The sequence below is a fragment of the Perna viridis genome, chromosome 14 (genome assembly GCF_037379345.1).
Source record: "Perna viridis isolate PV_CMFRI_1.1 ecotype Kerala chromosome 14, ASM3737934v1, whole genome shotgun sequence".
Classification (NCBI taxonomy): Eukaryota; Metazoa; Mollusca; class Bivalvia; order Mytilida; family Mytilidae; genus Perna; species Perna viridis.
This window is the reverse complement of record NC_142458.1, coordinates 32952994-32972695: the sequence shown is the minus strand read 5'-3', so window position 1 is coordinate 32972695 and position 19702 is coordinate 32952994. Positions and strand designations below refer to the sequence as shown.

The 19702-nt window shown below is 32.8% G+C and overlaps 1 protein-coding gene across 1 annotated transcript in view; it reads left to right on the top strand.

Moving 5' to 3' along the window:
* LOC148599040 (DNA mismatch repair protein Msh6-like) overlaps positions 1-16675 on the top strand; it is a 36548-nt gene extending 19873 nt beyond the window's left edge. The window contains exons 22-35 of the mRNA XM_088560527.1: positions 2070-2165; positions 4252-4345; positions 4782-4836; positions 5180-5280; positions 6490-6719; positions 7033-7165; positions 7502-7600; positions 7985-8113; positions 9164-9251; positions 10796-10885; positions 11328-11482; positions 13883-14014; positions 14786-14853; positions 15223-16675. Of these exons, the coding sequence (XP_088416653.1) occupies positions 2070-2165; positions 4252-4345; positions 4782-4836; positions 5180-5280; positions 6490-6719; positions 7033-7165; positions 7502-7600; positions 7985-8113; positions 9164-9251; positions 10796-10885; positions 11328-11482; positions 13883-14014; positions 14786-14853; positions 15223-15289 (1537 nt within the window). The 3' untranslated portion in view covers positions 15290-16675. The remainder of the gene's footprint in view (positions 1-2069; positions 2166-4251; positions 4346-4781; positions 4837-5179; positions 5281-6489; positions 6720-7032; positions 7166-7501; positions 7601-7984; positions 8114-9163; positions 9252-10795; positions 10886-11327; positions 11483-13882; positions 14015-14785; positions 14854-15222) is intronic.
* The last annotated feature ends 3027 nt before the right edge of the window (positions 16676-19702 follow it).

Sequence of the window (19702 nt, the reverse complement as noted above, 5' to 3'; positions counted from 1 at the left end):
ACTACAGGGTTAATTAGAACCAAACTTGGTATGAATGTTCCTTGGGATATCCTGCATAGAACTGATGTGGGGATTTTTGATTCGTCAAAAAACATGCCCGCTGTTATTAAAAGTAGAACATAGGGATCAGACAGTAGTTTTTCACATATATCTCCTAAATTGTTAGATTTAGCTGAATTCTGACATGGAAGTAAAACTGTTCAGCATGATGAGATCTATCTCTGGTTAAATTTTGGTTTTCATCTGTTAAGGTCTCACTAACCACTTCTAACCTTTCCATTACTTTACATGTTAAAAAAGTAATTTTCAAAGTCTCACTGTGAATTCCCAGGATAAATGACATATTAAAGCTGCATACCATTGCAAAGCTTGGAAAATAAGGCTTCCAAAATCATTATGCTAATGGTACAATGATAGTAGAAATTCTTCACAAAATTTACTTGAATAAATAATACAGAAAATCCACATTTTTACCTTTTCTGCTAACTGTCAGCCTGGAGGCATATTACTCACACATGTAAACAATATTCATACACTTTTGTAGTTAATTACATATATGATTTTAAAGTACATACTCTCAGCTTTGTTTTGACTACTTTTAATCATAAAACACACAAATAATGCACTTACAATGCATATGTCTAGGTTCAGTGTGTTTTTGGTACTACATAGGGGTGGTGGCCATTTGACCCGGAAGTGGTTAGTGAGACCTAAGCCATGTTGGAGTTATTGCCCTTTTTCAACAATTTTTGCTATTTTTAATGTTATTTCTTTCCGAAATTTTCTCCTCTGACACTACTTGACCAATTGAAACCAAACTTGGTATGAATCTTTGGGGTATCCTGCATAGAATTGATGTGGGGATTTTTGATTCGTCAAAAAAGATGTCCACCGTTAATAAAAATAGAACATAGAGGTCGGACAGTAGATTTTCGTATATATATCTCCTAAACTGTTAGGTTTAACTGAATTCTGATAGGGTAAAAGTGTTCAGCATGATGAAAGCTATCGCTGGTCAAATTTGGTTTTAATCCATTAAGCCATGTTGGAGTTATTGCCCCTTTCCAACGATTTTTGCTATTTTAATGTTATTTCTTTCCAAAGTCTTCTCCTCTGACACTACTGGACCAATTGAAACAAAACTTGGTATGAATGTTTCTTGGGGTATACTGCATAGAACTGATTTTGGGATTTTTGATTCGTCGGAAAAATATGGCAGCCGTTACTTAAAATAGAACATAGGGGTCAGACAGTAGTTTTTCACATATATCTCCTAAACCGTTAGGTTTATCCAAATTCTTTCAATAGCTGAAATAATCCATATTATTAAGTCTACAAAAATCTTCAGACTCCTTGTAAGAGTTATTGCCCTTGGAAGGGGAAAATGACTTTTTTTTTAATAGTTTTCAATGAATATCTTGAAAACTATGATAGATTAAAAGAAACTTTCAATTGTTGAAAAGATCTTGTGATAGTCCTACCAAAGACTTCTTTAGTCAAAATTGTTAGACAATTTCTTGTTTAATTTATTGCCTTTGAAAGGCAAAATTTAAGAAGGGGAGTGATTCAGGCTCCTGGGAGCCTCTTGTTTGTCTGTTCAGTACTGATTTCAGTCATACAACTTAAAATTGCCCTGATGATTTTATTGAAATTAGTACAGATGGCAGCATTTCTTTCAGGAAGATACATATTGATAATGATATGAGACTTAAGGTTCTAGGTTACCGTTACCAAGATGGTCCTTGAACACTGATCTTATTTTTTGTCCAAATGAAGTATAATAACAAAAATTACCAAACTAATAAAATCTAGACTGGTAATATCAGGATAAAAACCAGTTGGTATATAACAAATGGTAATATCAGGGTAAAAACCAGTTGGAAACCACTGCCAGCTACAATTGTCCTGACTTGATACAGGCATTTCATAATGAATGGTGGGTTAAACCAGGTTCTTATTGTGTGGTAGACCTCCTGCTTCCTCTGAGTCATTCTATGGACATTACGTGTACTTAAAAAGAAGTGATGCTAATCATCTTTAAACTGATCAAATGAGTTATTTTCTTCCAGTAAAAAGAAGATAGAAGAATTCCTGTCAACTTTGGAAGGATTCAAATCGTCATATAAGATAGCCCTTAAATTTAAAGAGAGAGTGAAAAATTTTAAGTAAGTGGCCAGGGTTTATTAGCGTTAATTTACAACTATTATATAAATAATTAAGGAATACTGTATATTCCGGTGTATAAGCCGCTATTTTTTTTCAGGTGATTTCTACCTGCGTTTTATACACAGGTGCGCTTTATATGTGTATTTTTTTTTTTTTCAGACCAGATCAGCTGATCTGATTTTGACCGAAAATTACATTGTTGACATTATTTTATACGATCTGAACAGCCGACTATGACAGAAACTTGCAATGTATACATCTTGTTTTCATCTGAATAAATACTTATGTTTTGTTTTGTTGCTTATTTGATTAAAAAGAATAAAATGTATAATAATGACGAAGTTTTCATGACTTGTGTCTTTACGATCAATAATTTGGTCACATGGCGATATATTGTTAAGTATTTTTAGAGTTATCAAGAGGTACAATAAAGGGGTTTTGTTTTTTTTCCCCTATTAATCAGCACATTCACATTTTTAGATTTTGTGTCTGGTTTTATTCTTGAGGCTGTCAATTTGGGTAAGGACAGATAGTTTTTAAACAAGTGCAAATTCAGATCATTTCTTTTTATAATATTCTGTTCGACAGAATAAAAGAAAAAGAAATGATTTAAACTAACATTTATTTTTTTTAAGGAAATGGAAAGAAAATGACAGTTGATATTTTATAATTTTAATATGTAAATACATTTAAACATAAGATAACAAGCAGGTTAAAAACATTATTATGAAGCACTAAATATAACTGTAAACAAAACAATTTATTACACAACGAACTTGACAGCTTGGGGTGAGGACGGCGTGGGGCGACAAACAATTATTTATATCACAATGTTCAAACAACAAATAACCTTTAATCAGCTCACTGACAAATTGTTGTAATAACTATAGAAAGCCATCATATTCCTTTTAAATGTAAACAAAACAAATTTATTACTCAACGACCCAAAAATGGGCGACAGCTTGGATGAGTACAGCGTGGGGTGAAAGTCAATATCGCGAACTTCAAACAACAAATAAGACGACATATACGAGAAAATCATAATTTTATTGACAATTATAATGCATAATATCAAATTTTATTGAAAATAAAACCCTATAAGCCTTTACTTCCCCACTCCCTTTTGTCAAATTACCTGAAAAAGAAACGTAAATAGTATCATATGTATCTGAAAATAGCCACATTTATCGTCAATTTGCGTTTTATACTCGGGTGCGCTTTATATGTGGATTTTATCCTTATTTTACACAAAAATTGACCCTGCGGCTTATTCACCGGAAAATACGGTAGTTATTAAGATAGTAGGGAAATAACGTGTTGTTAAGAGGATGTTCACATAGAAACCAGGCAGTGAGTAACACAGGACAAATGTTATTTTCAAAAAAATTTTATCCATTTCATATCACAAATGCATCCTTTCTCAAATTTGAATGCTGGTTTTTTGCAACAATTAAAGAGAAATAAATACATAGGTGGGATTGAAATTCTTTGAAAAAGGGATATAACTCTTTCATTTTGTGCAAAATTTAGTTACTTTCTTTAATAGTGAAATTTGAAATAATTTTCTGAGCCATACATTACCGATTAAAAGAAATCTTTGTACTATTTGACATACATATGATATAAACATTACACTGAAACAATAAAACATTCATGGATGTTACCCATATCATAGGAACTACCTGGTTTTTACATGGACAGTCTCTTAACAATCATTATCTTGTAAATGTACAAAAACCTAATTTTAGGTTTTGGTTCAATCCAATTATAATTCTGAATTCTCCACAAAGTATTCCAATAATGAAATGTTCATTAACAAAACACCCCATGCAAATGAAATTTGAGCAAAGTTCAAAATCAATGCATTCAAGAAAGTATCATCTTTGGTAAGCGCTTTCAGAGATTACTGAAAAGCCTTTAACAAGTGTCAACATGCCTTTTAGTAAGCTCTAAAAGGCCCTGACAACAAAATTAATAAAATCCATGGTAAGAAAACAATGACTCTTCTTCAAAATAAAACTAAAATGGAAACCAATTGGACATAAACTTTGTAGCATCTTCTTTATTTCTATATTATCTGTGTAGATCTAAGTTACTGAAGAAGACATTGACCTTAGACAGTGCTCAAGGTGAAAATGGACTATTTCCTGATCTGAAGGAGGAGATAATATTCTTTGAGGTAAAACAAAACTGAACCTACATGTAATATTTATTCATCATTGGTATTTTGTTCTTTAAAAAACTTTTTGTAGTATTTAGATTCTTGATCTTCTACTGTAATCAAAAATTTTCTTATTTGAATACTGACAGCTTAGTATTTTGTATGGTTAACTAGTGATATATCTTGTTGATGGACTTCATGTTGAACTATTACTCACCCATTGAAACTTCTGAATATCTGCATTTGACAGAATATGTGAAATTACCAACTGTTAAAGTTTATACTTTTAATGTATACTTCATATATATATTTCTGAGTCCTTCAGTGATATAATGGCATCAAGTTTTAACCATATTTTCAACCTTTAATATGTTGTGAAAAGGATGGGCTTTGAATAGGTTTATAGAGATTTGATAAAAAATGTTGCTCTCAGTACTATTTTTTTTTTTTACAGAATGCATTTGATCACAACAAAGCCAGGAGAGATGGTGTTATAGTACCAAATGCAGGTTTGTTGTAGTTTACTTTAGAAAGACAACCTTTAAGCTATTATATTAGGTTTCTCTGTATAAAACTCCAGCTAGGATGTCATATATCTGTTTGTGTACTGCTGTATAGAGGGTTTATATGAATTCCTCTGTTCCAAGTACCTGGTACCAGAAACTCTTCTAGAAAAGTTGAATGGGTTTTGATAAAACTTCATACATAGGGTTGCTTTCATGCTGTTATGTCTTTGGTATGCCATGTTCGTCAGTCTGTTTGCCTAAACATCTTTTAATAACACATGATTAGTGTTGTAGTACAGCTGTAAATACTGTTTTAGCCATCCTTAAAATTATTGTCTAATTTCAGGAGTGGATCCTGAATATGACTTGGCCAAGCAGGATATAAAAAATACAGAAAGACAATTAGATAAATACCTAGACAAACAAAGAGATAGAATCAGTTGTAGGGTAAGTGTGTTATGTAACCTTTTTCCCAACCTACAAATTTAAGGAAGTGTAGATTGTTTATAAATTAGCCCCATATTAAAGGTTTGCCTTTTGTGTATAATCATATTTAATGATGGAGACCATATCTGATGTACTTATCATTGAGTAAACCAAACCCAGAATGAACCAAAACATATCAAAACCAGATAGATCCTTTCTTGTCTATTTAAAAATATTTTGAAACTGATAGAACATTAATCTAAACCAAACAAAATCTGTAGTCGAAAAGAGGTTTGGTTTATACAGGCTTAAAAGAGGTTTGGTTTAGACAGGCATAAAAGAGGTTTGGTTTAGACAGGCTTAAAAGAGGTATGGTTAAGACAGGAATAAAAGAGGTTTGGTTTAGACAGGCTTAAAAGAGGTGTGGTTTATATAGGCTTAGACAGGGTTAAAAGAAGTTTGGTTTAGACAGGCTTAAAAGAGGTTTGGTTTAGACAGGCTTAAAAGAGGTTTGGAATAGACAGGCTTAAAAGAGGTTTGGTTTAGACAGACTGAAAAGAGGTGTGGTTTAGACAGGCATAAAAGAGGTTTGGTTTAGACAGGCTTAAAAGAGGTTTGGTTTAGACAGGCATAAAAGAGGTTTGGTTTAGACAGGCTTAAAAGAGGTTTGGTTTAGATAGGCTTAAAAGAGGTTTGGTTTAGACGGGCTTAAATGAGGTTTGGTTTAGACAGGCTTAAAAGAGGTTTGGTTTAGACGGGCTTAAAAGAGATGTGGTTTAGACAGGCATAAAAGAGGTTTGGTTTAGACAGGCGTAAAAGAGGTTTGGTTAAGACAGGCTTAAAAGAGGTTTGGTTTAGACAGGCTTAAAAGAGGTGTGGTTTAGACAGGCTTAAAAGAGATGTGGTTTAGACAGGCATAAAAGAGGTTTGGTTTAGACAGGCGTAAAAGAGGTTTGGTTAAGACAGGCTTAAAAGAGGTTTGGTTTAGACAGATCTGAATGTTAAAAAATAATGAAGTGTTACTGTATATACTGTAATTCAAAAACAGAAATATAATGGGCACTTGAAAAGCAGGAATCATAAATTGAAAGTAATCTTCATTCTGTTCAGAAATGGCTTTAAAAACAGTTTAGGTAATCTTTTATCTCTTGTTATATTTGTATATACTTCTGTTTGGTTTTTGAAAGCATGCAGGCAATATTGTAAACAAAGGTTTGTGTTTAATTACAGCAAATGTCTTATTGGGGCTCAGGTAAAAACAGGTTTCAAATGGAGGTTCCTGAAAGTGCACTGAAGCGTGTCCCTGATGAATATGAACTGAAGTCATCCAAGAAAGGTTGGAAGCGATACTGGACACAAGACATTACAGAAATGATAGCAGATTTGACTGAGGCTGAGGATAGGAAAGATGCTGCACAAAGAGACTGTATGAGAAGGATATTTCACAGTTTTGATGAGAGGTATTGTCCTTAACCCTCTCTACCCTTTCTTTAGGGGCATATGATGTATTACCATGTCTGTCTATCTGTTAGTTTGTCCATATAGTTGCTAAATATAATCTCATTTTAATCTTCTGTTGATATTTATGAAGGTTTGATATCAAATGTTGATGTGCCTAAAAGAAGATGTTTGTTATCTGATGCTTGCTAGAAAAGATTATCAAATATAATTAAGGCATGTAAGTGAATCATGGAATATTTATCTTGTTAAGCTTGCCTGTCAGGTAAAAAAAAACTTGACTGTTAATAAATTTATCAGTATTTTATTATACAGGTATAAGACATGGGATACTACAGTACAGTGTATAGCAGTGTTAGATGTTCTAGTAACAATGGCACAATACAGTAGATGTGGTGATGGGGTTATGTGTAGACCAGAGGTTGTTGCTATGGAAACAAGTGATGAAGTATGCTGAATATATTTGTACTTAACTCAACATGCTAAATAAAAAGTTCAGGACTTTAGTAAATGTGCTTAAAATGCAAAATGAAATCCAAAACAATCAGTATGGTTTTACAAATGATAGTGATATAGCTATTCTAAAACTTTTGTGGGAAAACCACTTCTCTTTCAGCCTAGTTAAATGTTTCTCCACCCTGGAAAGTAAAAATTCACTTTTGATACGCTCACATGTTGAAAATATTAATTTGTTTTGTTTTGGTGAAGAATAAAAACTCTTACCTGTAAAAGTAAATATGTGACTGATTATTGCTAAATGGAGTGGTTTTCTGTTTTTTTCCAGCCATTTATTGAGATAAGGGAAGCCAGGCATCCATGTGTAATGAAAACATTTGGTGGAGGGGACTTCATCCCTAATGACACAGTCATAGGTATTGCTGATGTGAGTCTATCTTTAAAATCAAAGTCTGATTTCATGGAATTGTTTTTATAATTTATTTTGTTCTTGGTATGTTTCTAGGGTTGAAAGATCCCATAGGTATATTAATGCTTCCAGATATTTTCCTTAATTGGAGATTTGTTTATCATGTGCTTTGGCATAGCTGTTTATACATGTAAATCTGTTCTGAAAAAGAAATGATGGACAGTTGTGTCTAAATGCATTGTATTACTTCTCATAATTTTCAATAAACTAATAAAAGTTTTGAAATACTGATATGAAATAAACCACACAAGGGTGCAATCCTAAGGTCATGTTCAGTGTAGATCATTGAAAGATGAGCTGTGCAGGCAGTCAACATTGAAAGTATTCACTTGTTATTTGCAGGAAAATGATATGGAGACTGACTCAGAAGACCATTCGAGTAGTAAGGTTGTCTTGGTAACTGGGCCCAACATGGGTGGGAAATCTACATTAATGAGACAAGTTGGACTTATAACTATCATTGCTCAAATGGTAAGATCAGTTTCTTACATTCCTATAATAATTTAATATCTGATATAATATGCTTTCTGATTGGATGAAAAATTTTGTCAATCAGCTCATAGACCAAGTTTTGTCATGTGACTGTTACATTATCAACTTTTTTTTGCTGATTTACTTCTAAAATTGTGATATTAAAATTAAATTATAAGGAATGACTTATATTTTTTTTGGTCTATTTGAAATAACCTCAATGCCTGTGGGCTGTGGTGCATACTTGAAAATAAGTTGCTATGCAGGTTATTTACTGTGCATCATGAGATTGAGGTTATTTCTGCAAAGACAGAAGAAATATCCCTGTAATATTGGTTAGATATTTCTCTCCTTTGATGAGGAGTTCAACCTGTAATACTTTAATGTAATCCAGGTGATAGTTAATAATTTACCATTGTGGAAGTAACTACATGTAGGTTGAGATGTGGAAGAAAGGTTCTGATCTCCATGTATATAAATTTATTTCATTAACATAGATTATTGTTTACCTCAGGCCTACTTGGTATTTTTCAGAGCACAATTATCTTTTGTAGAGAGGTACATTTTATAGACACTATTTCAAGGCTTTTAGTCTTTACTTACATGTACAGGAAATGATGTTTTGTAGTGATGTTACAAACAGTACATTGCATTTTAAAGATGTCATTCGCCCACTTGCTTAAAACACTATCTTTCTAAAATATATTTGGCAGTATGCAGAATTAACATTATCTTCTTTATACAAAATGGTTTCCAGTCAATGAAAATGCTTGTGCAATTTTCTACCAATGGTCATAAAGAGTCTCAAGTTATGAAGGCACAATAGTAATTTCTGGTGTGACATTGTTACCTACAATCAAAATTACACTCTGACATGACATTTTACAAAATTGACGTATAAGCTTACAGTAATAGTGATTTGTAATAAATCAGGAAGTCAGGAAGTAGTTATCAGGCCTGTGAAGGACATTGACAGAGTGAATGAACCTTCTATAGTTTTACATTTTGAGGCAGTCAGATAAATAGATGACAGATGTCATGTTTTTGTAGGGTTGTTATGTACCTGCTGAGAAGTGTAAAATGAGCCCTGTAGATAGAGTGTTTACCAGACTGGGGGCCAGTGATAGGATCATGGCAGGTAAATCATGAAGGTTTGAAGAAATGTTTTTTTTTTTCTAATTTCCAGTCAGTTCAAAGAGGTTGTGTATCTAAGTTTTTTTTTTCTTAAATACAGTGAAACTTCTCCAAACCGGCCACTACTGGGACAAGAAAAAATGGCTGGTTTTGTGAAAAATAGCAATTCATTTTAAGAGCTGTTTCCATTAATGTGTTCTATTACCATACACCTTGTCAGTTTGTTTAATGCCAATTGAAAACTTTTGGCCTCTTACTACATTTGCATGCATCATTTGTAAACAATTAGATTTTACAAGCGGTACTGCCAACAAAATAATGTTCACGGTTTTGAAAGAATATGTATTAAAGATCAAAGGGCTATTGATGGTAATTAATTATTTGTATTGTTTTCGTAAATTACCTATCAACAAAGCCTAATGTTGTTTTGACTTGGGTACAGGTCACATTAATTGACAGTTAAAAGATCATAAAGATTGTACTATTAAATGACCCCGGTTTCCTGACGTGTGTACACACCAATTCACAGCCAACCAGTGACAAAATGTAATGTCTGGATTAAATTTGTTGTTAAAACTATTGTCTCCTTCAATTATCATCTGTCCACTGATGAAATGCAAACCGGTCAGTGAATTATTAATTACGTATTATTAAGTAATCATTTACAGTTTTGTTGACATATTTATTACAGTTGAACAATAACCTGGTGGCCAAAATTGAGAGGTTGTTTTTATTTGAAATATGTAACTAAAACTGTAAAAAAAATGGCCGATGTACGGTTTTAGGGGGGCTGGTCTATTGAAGACAAAACACACAGGTTTTAAGGTATATCAGCTGGGACTTTTGAAAACGGCCAGTATGAAGGGAAGACCCGTTTGGAGAAGTTTCGCTGTATTAATTAGCAGAAATTACTTAGGATTTAGGTATCCTCAGAAGCAGTAAATAAAAAATAATATAGGACATTTTATAAATTAGAAAAAAACTGTCTTACAAAATGACTTGTGGATTATTGGATTTCTCCAGAATTAAGTGTATTTTGTACTGACATTTTTTAAACTGAATTAAAATTTATGATGTGCACAAAAATAAATGTTGTACAGTTCATGAACTGATCCATGTAACAATTTGATTATGTTGATGGATTGATGACAGTTGACAGACCAATGAGTTATGGCTAGTGACCGATCTGATCACAGTTTTGTTGTAAAATGATGGATGATCGGTTTAATAATTCCCATAAGAGTGAATCCACTATACTACCATGTTAAATTTACCTTAAATATAAGATATTAAATCCGTATATTGTATTTAGTTAAAAATAGAATAAAAGTAATTAATTGATGTTTAAATCTATTGCATTATGTGAATATGTAATAATATTTTCAAATAAAACAACAGAATTCATAAAATATATTGACTGCTTTGTGGTCATGTTAATGGATCATGGACTGATTGATGATCAGTCACAATTTTAGTTCCATGGATCAGGTGCTTGTTTGATTATTGTGTATTAATTGTTAAGTTTACACTTCAAATGTATAATTATAGGTGAGAGTACATTCTTTGTGGAGTTGAGTGAGACAGCTGCCATTTTACAGCATGCAACCAAACACTCACTGGTACTTATGGATGAATTAGGTAGGTATTGTTGGATCAGACTCATGACATATGAGTAAAATATCAATTAAAACACAGACAGTATTGTTTGTAATGAAATGAGGCAGCTTATATGTTCTTCAGGCAAAGGAAGAAAAACCCAAGTTTAGCTAATTCACATTGGCAGTGACTTTCAACATGTCAGATGCTAGAGGTTAGGATGGCACCAAGTCAGAAAATAGCTTGCCAGACAACCTCTAGCATTGCTGGAGTATACATGTAATAGAATCAAATGAAATAAAAAATTAAAGCATCAATTTTGGAACTTTCTCACAGCTGTAGTTTTATTTTGGTCAGGTCCTGTCAAATGTTGTTGACAACAAAGAAAATAATGCAATTTGCAGTATGCAATAATATATGCAGTTCTTTATCAACAATTAAGTGGATAAACTAGTTAGTTTTTTTTTTTGTTTTTTTTTTTCAGGAAGAGGTACAGCCACATATGATGGAACAGCCATTGCTTGTTCAGTTGTACAGGAGCTATCCAGGAATATTGCCTGCAGAACATTGTTCTCTACCCACTATCACTCACTAGTGGAGGAATTCTCACATGATCCAAATATTAGACTTGGTCACATGGTGAGTGTTAAATGATGCTAGTACTAGATTTGATCACATGATGAGTGTCACATGATTCTAAAATTAGATTTGATCACATGATAAATGACAAATAATCCTTATATTATACTTGGTAATATGGTGAGTGCTACATGTTTGGTCACATTTGCTGAGCTTGTTAATCTGTTGAATTTTCTAATGCATGTATCGAAGATGTATCCATGTATTTTTGAATGCCGCCTTGAATAAATATTCAGCTGAAGCAGGAGTTTTTACTTTGTTGGAAATTTGTTTTTCTTGATATACAAATGTTATTCTAGCTGTAAAATTTTTGTGAAAATTATACCCACAGTGATTGAGTGGATGGTATATTGGAACCATCTTGTCCCTCAGTTTGTCCATCTATCTGTCTGAATTTGGCTGCAATTATCTTGGCTCCCATTGGATGGATTGAGTCGAATTTGGTGTATTACTTAATATAGGAGGGGCATATATTGTTAGTGATTTGGTTACTATCCAAGATCAACTTCCTTTACCAGTGGTGGTTTACCTGGCATGTTCATGTCGTTCATGTTATTTAAGTATATCACTAGACTAGGGATCGGGTAATATGATTTTAGGCTTATTCTATGAGGGATAGAGTGATATTAAAAGTACATTTAGCTTTATTGATAATGCATTGTTATGTTGTTATTCACTGATGTCTCAACCAACAGGAATATGCATGTCTTCCTACTACACATGATGTGCTTCTGCATTATAAAGTTTAAACAATCCAGGGTTTTAGCTAGGATTTTGAGGGCTTTAGTCACTTATGCGTAGAGCACGACCGATATATTATGGGCAGCAGAATTTTGTAAATAGTCAGTACTATCATAAACTAAAGACATAAACACTCTTAAATATGTTAATTTTATTAAGTTTACTTATACAGGCATAACAATAAATACAATAAATGTTACAACAAAATAGCTGTTATTTTCTATAAGAAAACATGTGTTACTTAATAAAATAAAATAGTTACTATTAGAAAAATAGTGAAATAGAAAAAATGTATACATCATGACAAAGTCAGACTAAAAATAACTACTATTTGACATCAGCTACTATTACGGTATGACCTTACACTCAACTAATAAGAGAAAATCATCCTGTCCTTTGCCAAACACCACACCTCAAATGCCCTCTTCAACATAAAACTCCTCCAATCAGAAGGATGGAGACAGATCTTAAGAAGAGAATTGGTGGATGAAACCTTGAGCCTGTTCCTAAGATAGGTCTTGATCAGATATGAAATCCCTTCTCACTGTCAGCAGAAGAAAACGCAGATACTAGATAGGTAGAAAGGAGGTTGGCCACATTGGCATAGTCAACTGTGAAATGTTGCACTCTGTAAGCGGTTGCTGCATGATATCTAACTGCTGGGTGGTAATTTTTTAGTGACCTTTGACCCCAGATCATGAGTAGAATTGAAGACGTTCGTAATAATTGTGATTTCGTTTCAAGAAGAAAAGAGAATCATAAAATAAATATTTATGGTTGATTAATACTTCCCAACTGTCCGCTATTGCGTTAAAATTAATTGAAATCCATGAGATGACCAGTCACTTATCGGAGACTTTGTTTTTGCGTGCATTTAAATTTCTAAAAATAGATAGCTATATATGTTGCAAGGTTCGTGAAGGGTTTGTTTTTATATGGGAGTAAAATCGGTCGGTATCCGTTAAAGATCGAAATCGTTTAACACGACTAATCCATAAAAGAAGGATATATATGTTATATTTTAATCATACTTAAAAGCAGAAATGTCTCAAGTCATCTCGAGGCTTTCTTCGGCAGTTGAAAACGACCGGCTGAAGTTGAGTGAGAACCCTGGGATTATCTTTTGTGGTCTTAATGATCAAACGATTGATAAATTGTTGTTATTTTAAAGGATTATTAACGATGCACATATCAGGGATGCCAGGTTAACAACAATAGAGTGTATTTCACACCTGGTTGACCAGGTAGTTACCAAGCTTGGGGTCATAAACTTGTCAGAGGCCAGGTGAAATTATATAACTTTCGATTGACAGTTTTTAACAACATTTTTATGTAAGGTGACGAAAATTTATCTGAAATACTTTTTGAATGGAATTTTTTTTATACACTTTTCAAATTTTAAGTGACGAAAATGATCTAAAACATTTTCGTTAGTTATGAAATCCTTTCGTAAATGGCGAAAATGACGAGCGCTAGGTCAATCACTGTCAATCACATCCTAACTACACACATCACTTCCAAAAGAAAGATTTTTAGTCATTCATGTTTTGATAGAAGATCTACTAATGTCGGACATTGCTGACGAACCGTCAATCTTAAAGTCTAATACAAGCATATCTATCCTTAGCCATAAACATTTGACCTTGAATCTATCTCCAGGCCTGTATGGTAGAGAATGAAGATGAAGACCCCACCCAAGAAACCATTACTTTCCTGTACAAGTTTACAAAAGGGGCGTGTCCAAAAAGTTACGGTTTCAACGCTGCTAAACTTGCTAACATTCCTGATGAGGTAAGTAATCATTGTCTGTAACAAAGGGTTCATTTATAGTAATATCTGTCTAAACCAAACTTTGAATAATTCAGTAACTTGTCAAAACAAAAAATATCCTGAAAACCTTTTATCTGTTTCAGTTCAATTTGAACCTATGAATGTGGACATCAGTCAATGTTAAAGTTTGGAAGTGGTTTTGTTTTAACAAGTTTCAACATATTAAATAAAAGAGAGTATTGACAATATTTATTTTCATACCGTTCAGTCAGTACTAAAGTTGATACTGATATTGTTTTTATACCCCTGTTCAAAAGGAGAGGGGGGTTGGTATAATCTTTTACCCTTGTACATGATTCCATCTGTAACAATTTTTTTTGGTCACAGTTTCTAAGCAAATACTCATCACAGCAGCTTGAAATTTTAACACATTCTTCCTGTAGGTATGCCATTGGATGGGATTCATTTTCAGAAAAAATCAAAATTCGACAACAACTTTCTGTTTATCCAAGACTTTGTTTATTTTCCATATATCGTGATTGAAAGTGGGGGTATTACTAGTGAGCCATCTTTCAAAGTCATTAATTCTTTTCACAGACTTATTTTGTGATGTGAGTACATGTATTTCCATAGGTCATATGATAACTTAAAAAACAGTTGGATTGATTTTAATAATATTTTAGTTCAGTACTTATCAGGACAAAATGGAGAGAAGAAAAATCAGACTGACTAAGTTACGGTAGTCAGATGTATTAGTGAAAATTTTAATGATTTTTTGGGTTTCTCTTGTAGATTATTAGAATAGCAGTTAGGAAATCCAAAGAGTTTGAGGAGTCTACAGAAAGATTGAGAATCATAAGGTATTAAAATCGTTGTTTTGGAATTAGTTTCATTTTTTTTTTTTTAGATAAAAAATTTTATCTAGTAATTTAAGCAGGTCTAGAAGCCATTCAACTCCTTCTGTCTACCAGTCGTGCTGAGGGTACATACTATGTGTAATATTAATCTCAAAAAGTATTGAAACCTAGCACAGTATATATAATTGGAAAAGCGCATCTATTATGGAGAAATTTTAAGTGGTAATGCCTCTCTATTATTTTTATTTGAGAATATTCCAGCACTGGACTATCTTCTTCTGTAAAAGAAATTGGGTTTATCTTATCCTAAAGGCATATTTAAATTATTTTGAATAGATTGAATTATTGTAAAATACCATAAATCTGTTACAGGTCTATGTGGAGTAATGGAAAGAAAGAATCACTATTTAAACTACAGAACCAAATCAGGACATCTTGAATGAAAGAGCATCAACCCATATCAATGATTGATACACGTAAAAGGTCTACATTGATGTGAAAAATGAAATGAACAAGGTTATTAGGTTGACTCATTTGGTTGGAAAGAAGTCAATATTTGTTTAATTCGTTGGATTGAATGAAGATAGACCAAATGCTATACTTTATTTCTGCATGGTTTGAGCTTCTGGAGAAAGCATTAAGATTTTCAAGCTTGAATATAGCGAATTCTAGTATAAAATGAAAGCCTTACAAAAGGCAGATATCTAATTATAAATTTTCAAATGGTTTGTGTATTTAGAAAGAGCCGTGAATTTTGAGTATGAATGAACTTTGTGAATGAAGTAAAAGCTGTAGTTTCTTGTACTGTGAGTACAATACAGTCTTGTCCAATACTGGGCATAAAACTTACAAGTGTTTGATTACTTATAGGTAACTGTAGCAATAGAATGATTTAATGTATTTCTACTCATGTACATGTATTTTTATTGGTCTGCTAATATTTTGTGATTATATAATGACACTGTCTTTGTTATTATTTGAAGACATTTAGTGCTTTGTGGATTAAAATGAATGAAATTTTAATAGATAGCAATGAAAGAAGTTATGATTGATCTTTGGAATTATGGTTAGGCTTTGATAGGTGTATTTTGTGACTACGTATGAAGTGACTACGTATGACGTGGTTTCAACTTAATCAAGCCTTAGTGTAATGTGTTGTCTTGAGTGTAGATCTGATTTCCTGTTAAAAATGATTAAGTAAGACTCTGAATATCTTTTGTTTGTTTTTTTTTTTTAATGTGAGTCAGGTCAGGCATGCTTTAAGTATATTAGTTTTGACTGAGGCATAAATCTCACTTAATTGTTGACTGTTAAACATATGTAGGGATGATCTAGACACTCCATTTAAAGACACCAATTTTACTGTATCATATCTGAGATTTCTCTGTTTTGTGTTATCTCACCAGGTCCATTGTTGTCCTTCAAGATTAGTGTGTTAAGAGTATTAAAAAAAGCAGGGTATTTCAGGTTAAATTGGGCCACTCTGGAACATCGGAGGCAAATTTGAATGTATATCATTTAGACATTAACATTATTTTGGCAAAACTGACAGAAAAGGGCAGGGCACACCCAAAAAGGTCTGTAGTGAACACTAATTTCATGTGCCTCTAAGTGTTATCTTCATGTTTTGTTCAATTTTTAATGATTGTTAAAATGTCAGTATGTAGCATTGAAGTTTTAATGCTTTGTAGATACTTTACTATGTTCACTTGTAAAATAAATTTAGCATTTGTATATCCACATTTTTATAATCATCATCATTTATAAAGTGCTGAAGTTATGATCTTAAAATAGAGTTACTGAAATAAAACAAATTTAAAAGACATTTTTATTTTACTTCATTGGCATACAGATTTTATTCTGTTTTTATGTTTGTCTGAACCATGTTTTTTTATAACAACATAAAATAGCACTTTTAATAGGGTTAGTAAGTCTCGTCATCTGACGCCGTGGTTTCATGAGAATGGGTCCTAGTCTACCATCCAAATGCATGGTGATTAGTCAATTCCAGAGCGTTGTGTTCAGTATTTAAAAGAAAAACATATTTTTGTGCAAAAATATAAATAAAGATGACAAATATCAATTTCCACATGATAAAAGTGTTTAGTAAAAGCATAGAATGGAAGATTATGCATTGTAATACAGCCTTTCGAGATCCCAGAAGTAAACAATAAAATGCAGGCTGGTGTTTGTATTTTGAAAGGTTCTACAAAAAAAAATTCTGATAAGAGAAGTGAAACAAGAACAAGACTTACAGACCCTATTGATTTTCTATAGTATTGCGTTCCTGTTAACCAACTTACATTGTTATTTTTTTAGCCCCTGGTAAGTTGTTAGGGATGAATTTAAGAATTACCCTGTACCATCAGTAATTGTATTCCTTCATGCACATCTACATATGATACCCAACCTTCTTATAAAATAACATACAAATTTCTTGAGCAGTTAAGAAGTAGTGCCTCCTAGGTTGTAAAACCCTTATTTTGGATTATCTCCCTTAGGAGTCCTCTGACAGTAATCATATTCCTTTAAGCACATCTACCTATGACAACTAACCATTCTATAAATTTCATTAAAATCCCTGTGGCGGTGTAGAAGTTGTGCTTAGAAGGTTTTAATATGCGAATATTTAATTTTTCAAAAAACATTTTACATTGAGTTAATGGGGAAACAATCTAGAATTTAACAGAGCTTGAGACGTAGTGGCTATAAAATGTTTAGGGTAGGTAGGGTACTAGCAGGAAAAATATTGTTTGTCCAAAAATGATCTGGAAATTAATAAAATGTGACTTTCCTTCTTCCGATTGAGATTTCTACACTTAAAAGGCAAGAAATGACGAATTAGTAATATTTTAGCTTTTCACTGAAAACATGTAATAGATGGAATATACTTCCAATTATAAAGCGATCCTACTGGCAAGGCCTACAAAATTACTCGCTTAACTACACATGTACTCCTTTTAGAGTTGTGGATCTTGGAAGGCAAAATAATTATGATTCTAGTGTTTTTGAGTGTTAACTATAAAAAAACTGTCATAGATGGAAAGAAACTAAGTTGTTTGAATGATCCTTATGATAAGGCCTACAAAATTGCCCATTAAGTCGAAATTGTAGGGTGGCTCCTGTTTAGAGTTACAGCTCTTTAGAGGCAAAAAAAGTTTATTTTGCAGTTTCTAGCCAAAAACTGGATAATACTATAAAAAGAAAAAAAAACTTTCAGTTGATCAATTGATCTTTATGATAAAAACGTCATTTGTCTTCCAATGGTAATAACACAAAGGGGTCATCCTACAACTTCGAGCGAATGGAGATCTGAGTAGGCCTTATCATATAGACCGTATCATCATTAAATTTAAAGATATGGCAATAGCCCACATGTCCCCAAAGTACGACTTTATGCGTTAGTCTATTGTTAGGAAAGAACCTATTCGATACCTTTCAGAAATAATAGAAATAAAAAGAATGTAAAGCCTTGTATATTTTAAACTCCCCTAAACCGGCCACTCTGAAAACCGGAATCCTCCGAAAACCGATCATTTAGTTTTGGTCCGGAATTTTCCCCTAAACCGGCCCCTCTGAATTCCGAACATCGGCTGCAAAATTCGGTCCCAAAACCCATTTCTTTGTAAAAATTAACCTCCGAAAACCGGTGAAAAGTCGCCATGCTATTGAAGCGTTTACCGTTAGTGGAGAAAGTGCCGGTGTAAATGTAGAAACTGTTGATGAATATCGCTCGCGTATTCCAGAAATTTGCTCAGATTTTGAACCTTGTAACATTTTTAATTGTGACGAAACTGGTCTATACTATCGTGCGTTACCAGACAAGACACTTTCAGCCAAAGGGCAATCTTCCAAAGGTGTAAAAAATTCTAAAGAACGTTTGACAATTATGTTTGCTTGTAGCGCTACCGGTGAAAAATTAAAACCTCTAGTGATTGGCAGAGCCTCAAAACCTCGTTGTTTCAAAAACATTAAAATCAACAAACTACCAGTTACATGGCGCCATAATAAAAAGTCTTGGATGAATTCAAAAATTTTCTTTGAATGGATTAGTGACATTGATAAGCAAATGCGTAAACAGAACCGCCACATTCTCATGTTTTTAGACAACGCCTCATCACATGCTAAAGATTTGAAATTAAACAACGTAACTTGGAAATTTTTACCAGCAAATACGACTTAGCACCTACAACCGCTAGATCAAGGCATTATCAAGGCTTTCAAAGCTCGGTACCGTAACCGTATGATGAAAAGTCTAAAACTCTAAAACTCTAAAAGTGAAACCGCAATTCTTCAAAGGTGTTTGAAAAAGAAACAGGTATCAGTTGTAGACTTTTTTAAAGTGTAATTTGTTAGACTGATGATTAAATGTACAATTAACTGTAAAACTTGTTTTCAATTTTATTAGTGCTTTATTTATGAGAATCTTTATCTATGTTATTAAATGTCACTGAATAAATATGATTGTACATATATAGGTTTTTTTTATGGAGTGCAATTGAAAAGTGAACGTATATATGAAGTAAATGTACAAGGGACATAGTATTCTTTATCTATATCTTGAACTCAGACTGACCCTGTTGTCTGCAACAATAAGAAAGAGAAGGGTAAAATACTGTCTATATGCAATATGGATTCATTGTCATGATACCTTGGTATTTAGTCGGGTTTTTGGTTTAGAGACATTTTTATTTCACTTTTGATTTGTTTCTTTAGTTTCTCAGTCACATCTTCATCTTTTAGTATTTTTAGTCAACAAAGGCATCGGTGACTAGTTTACCTTAAAAACTTTACACAGATCTAAGACAATGTCAATAAACTACGCCACGCATCACTAAACTGTCAACAATAT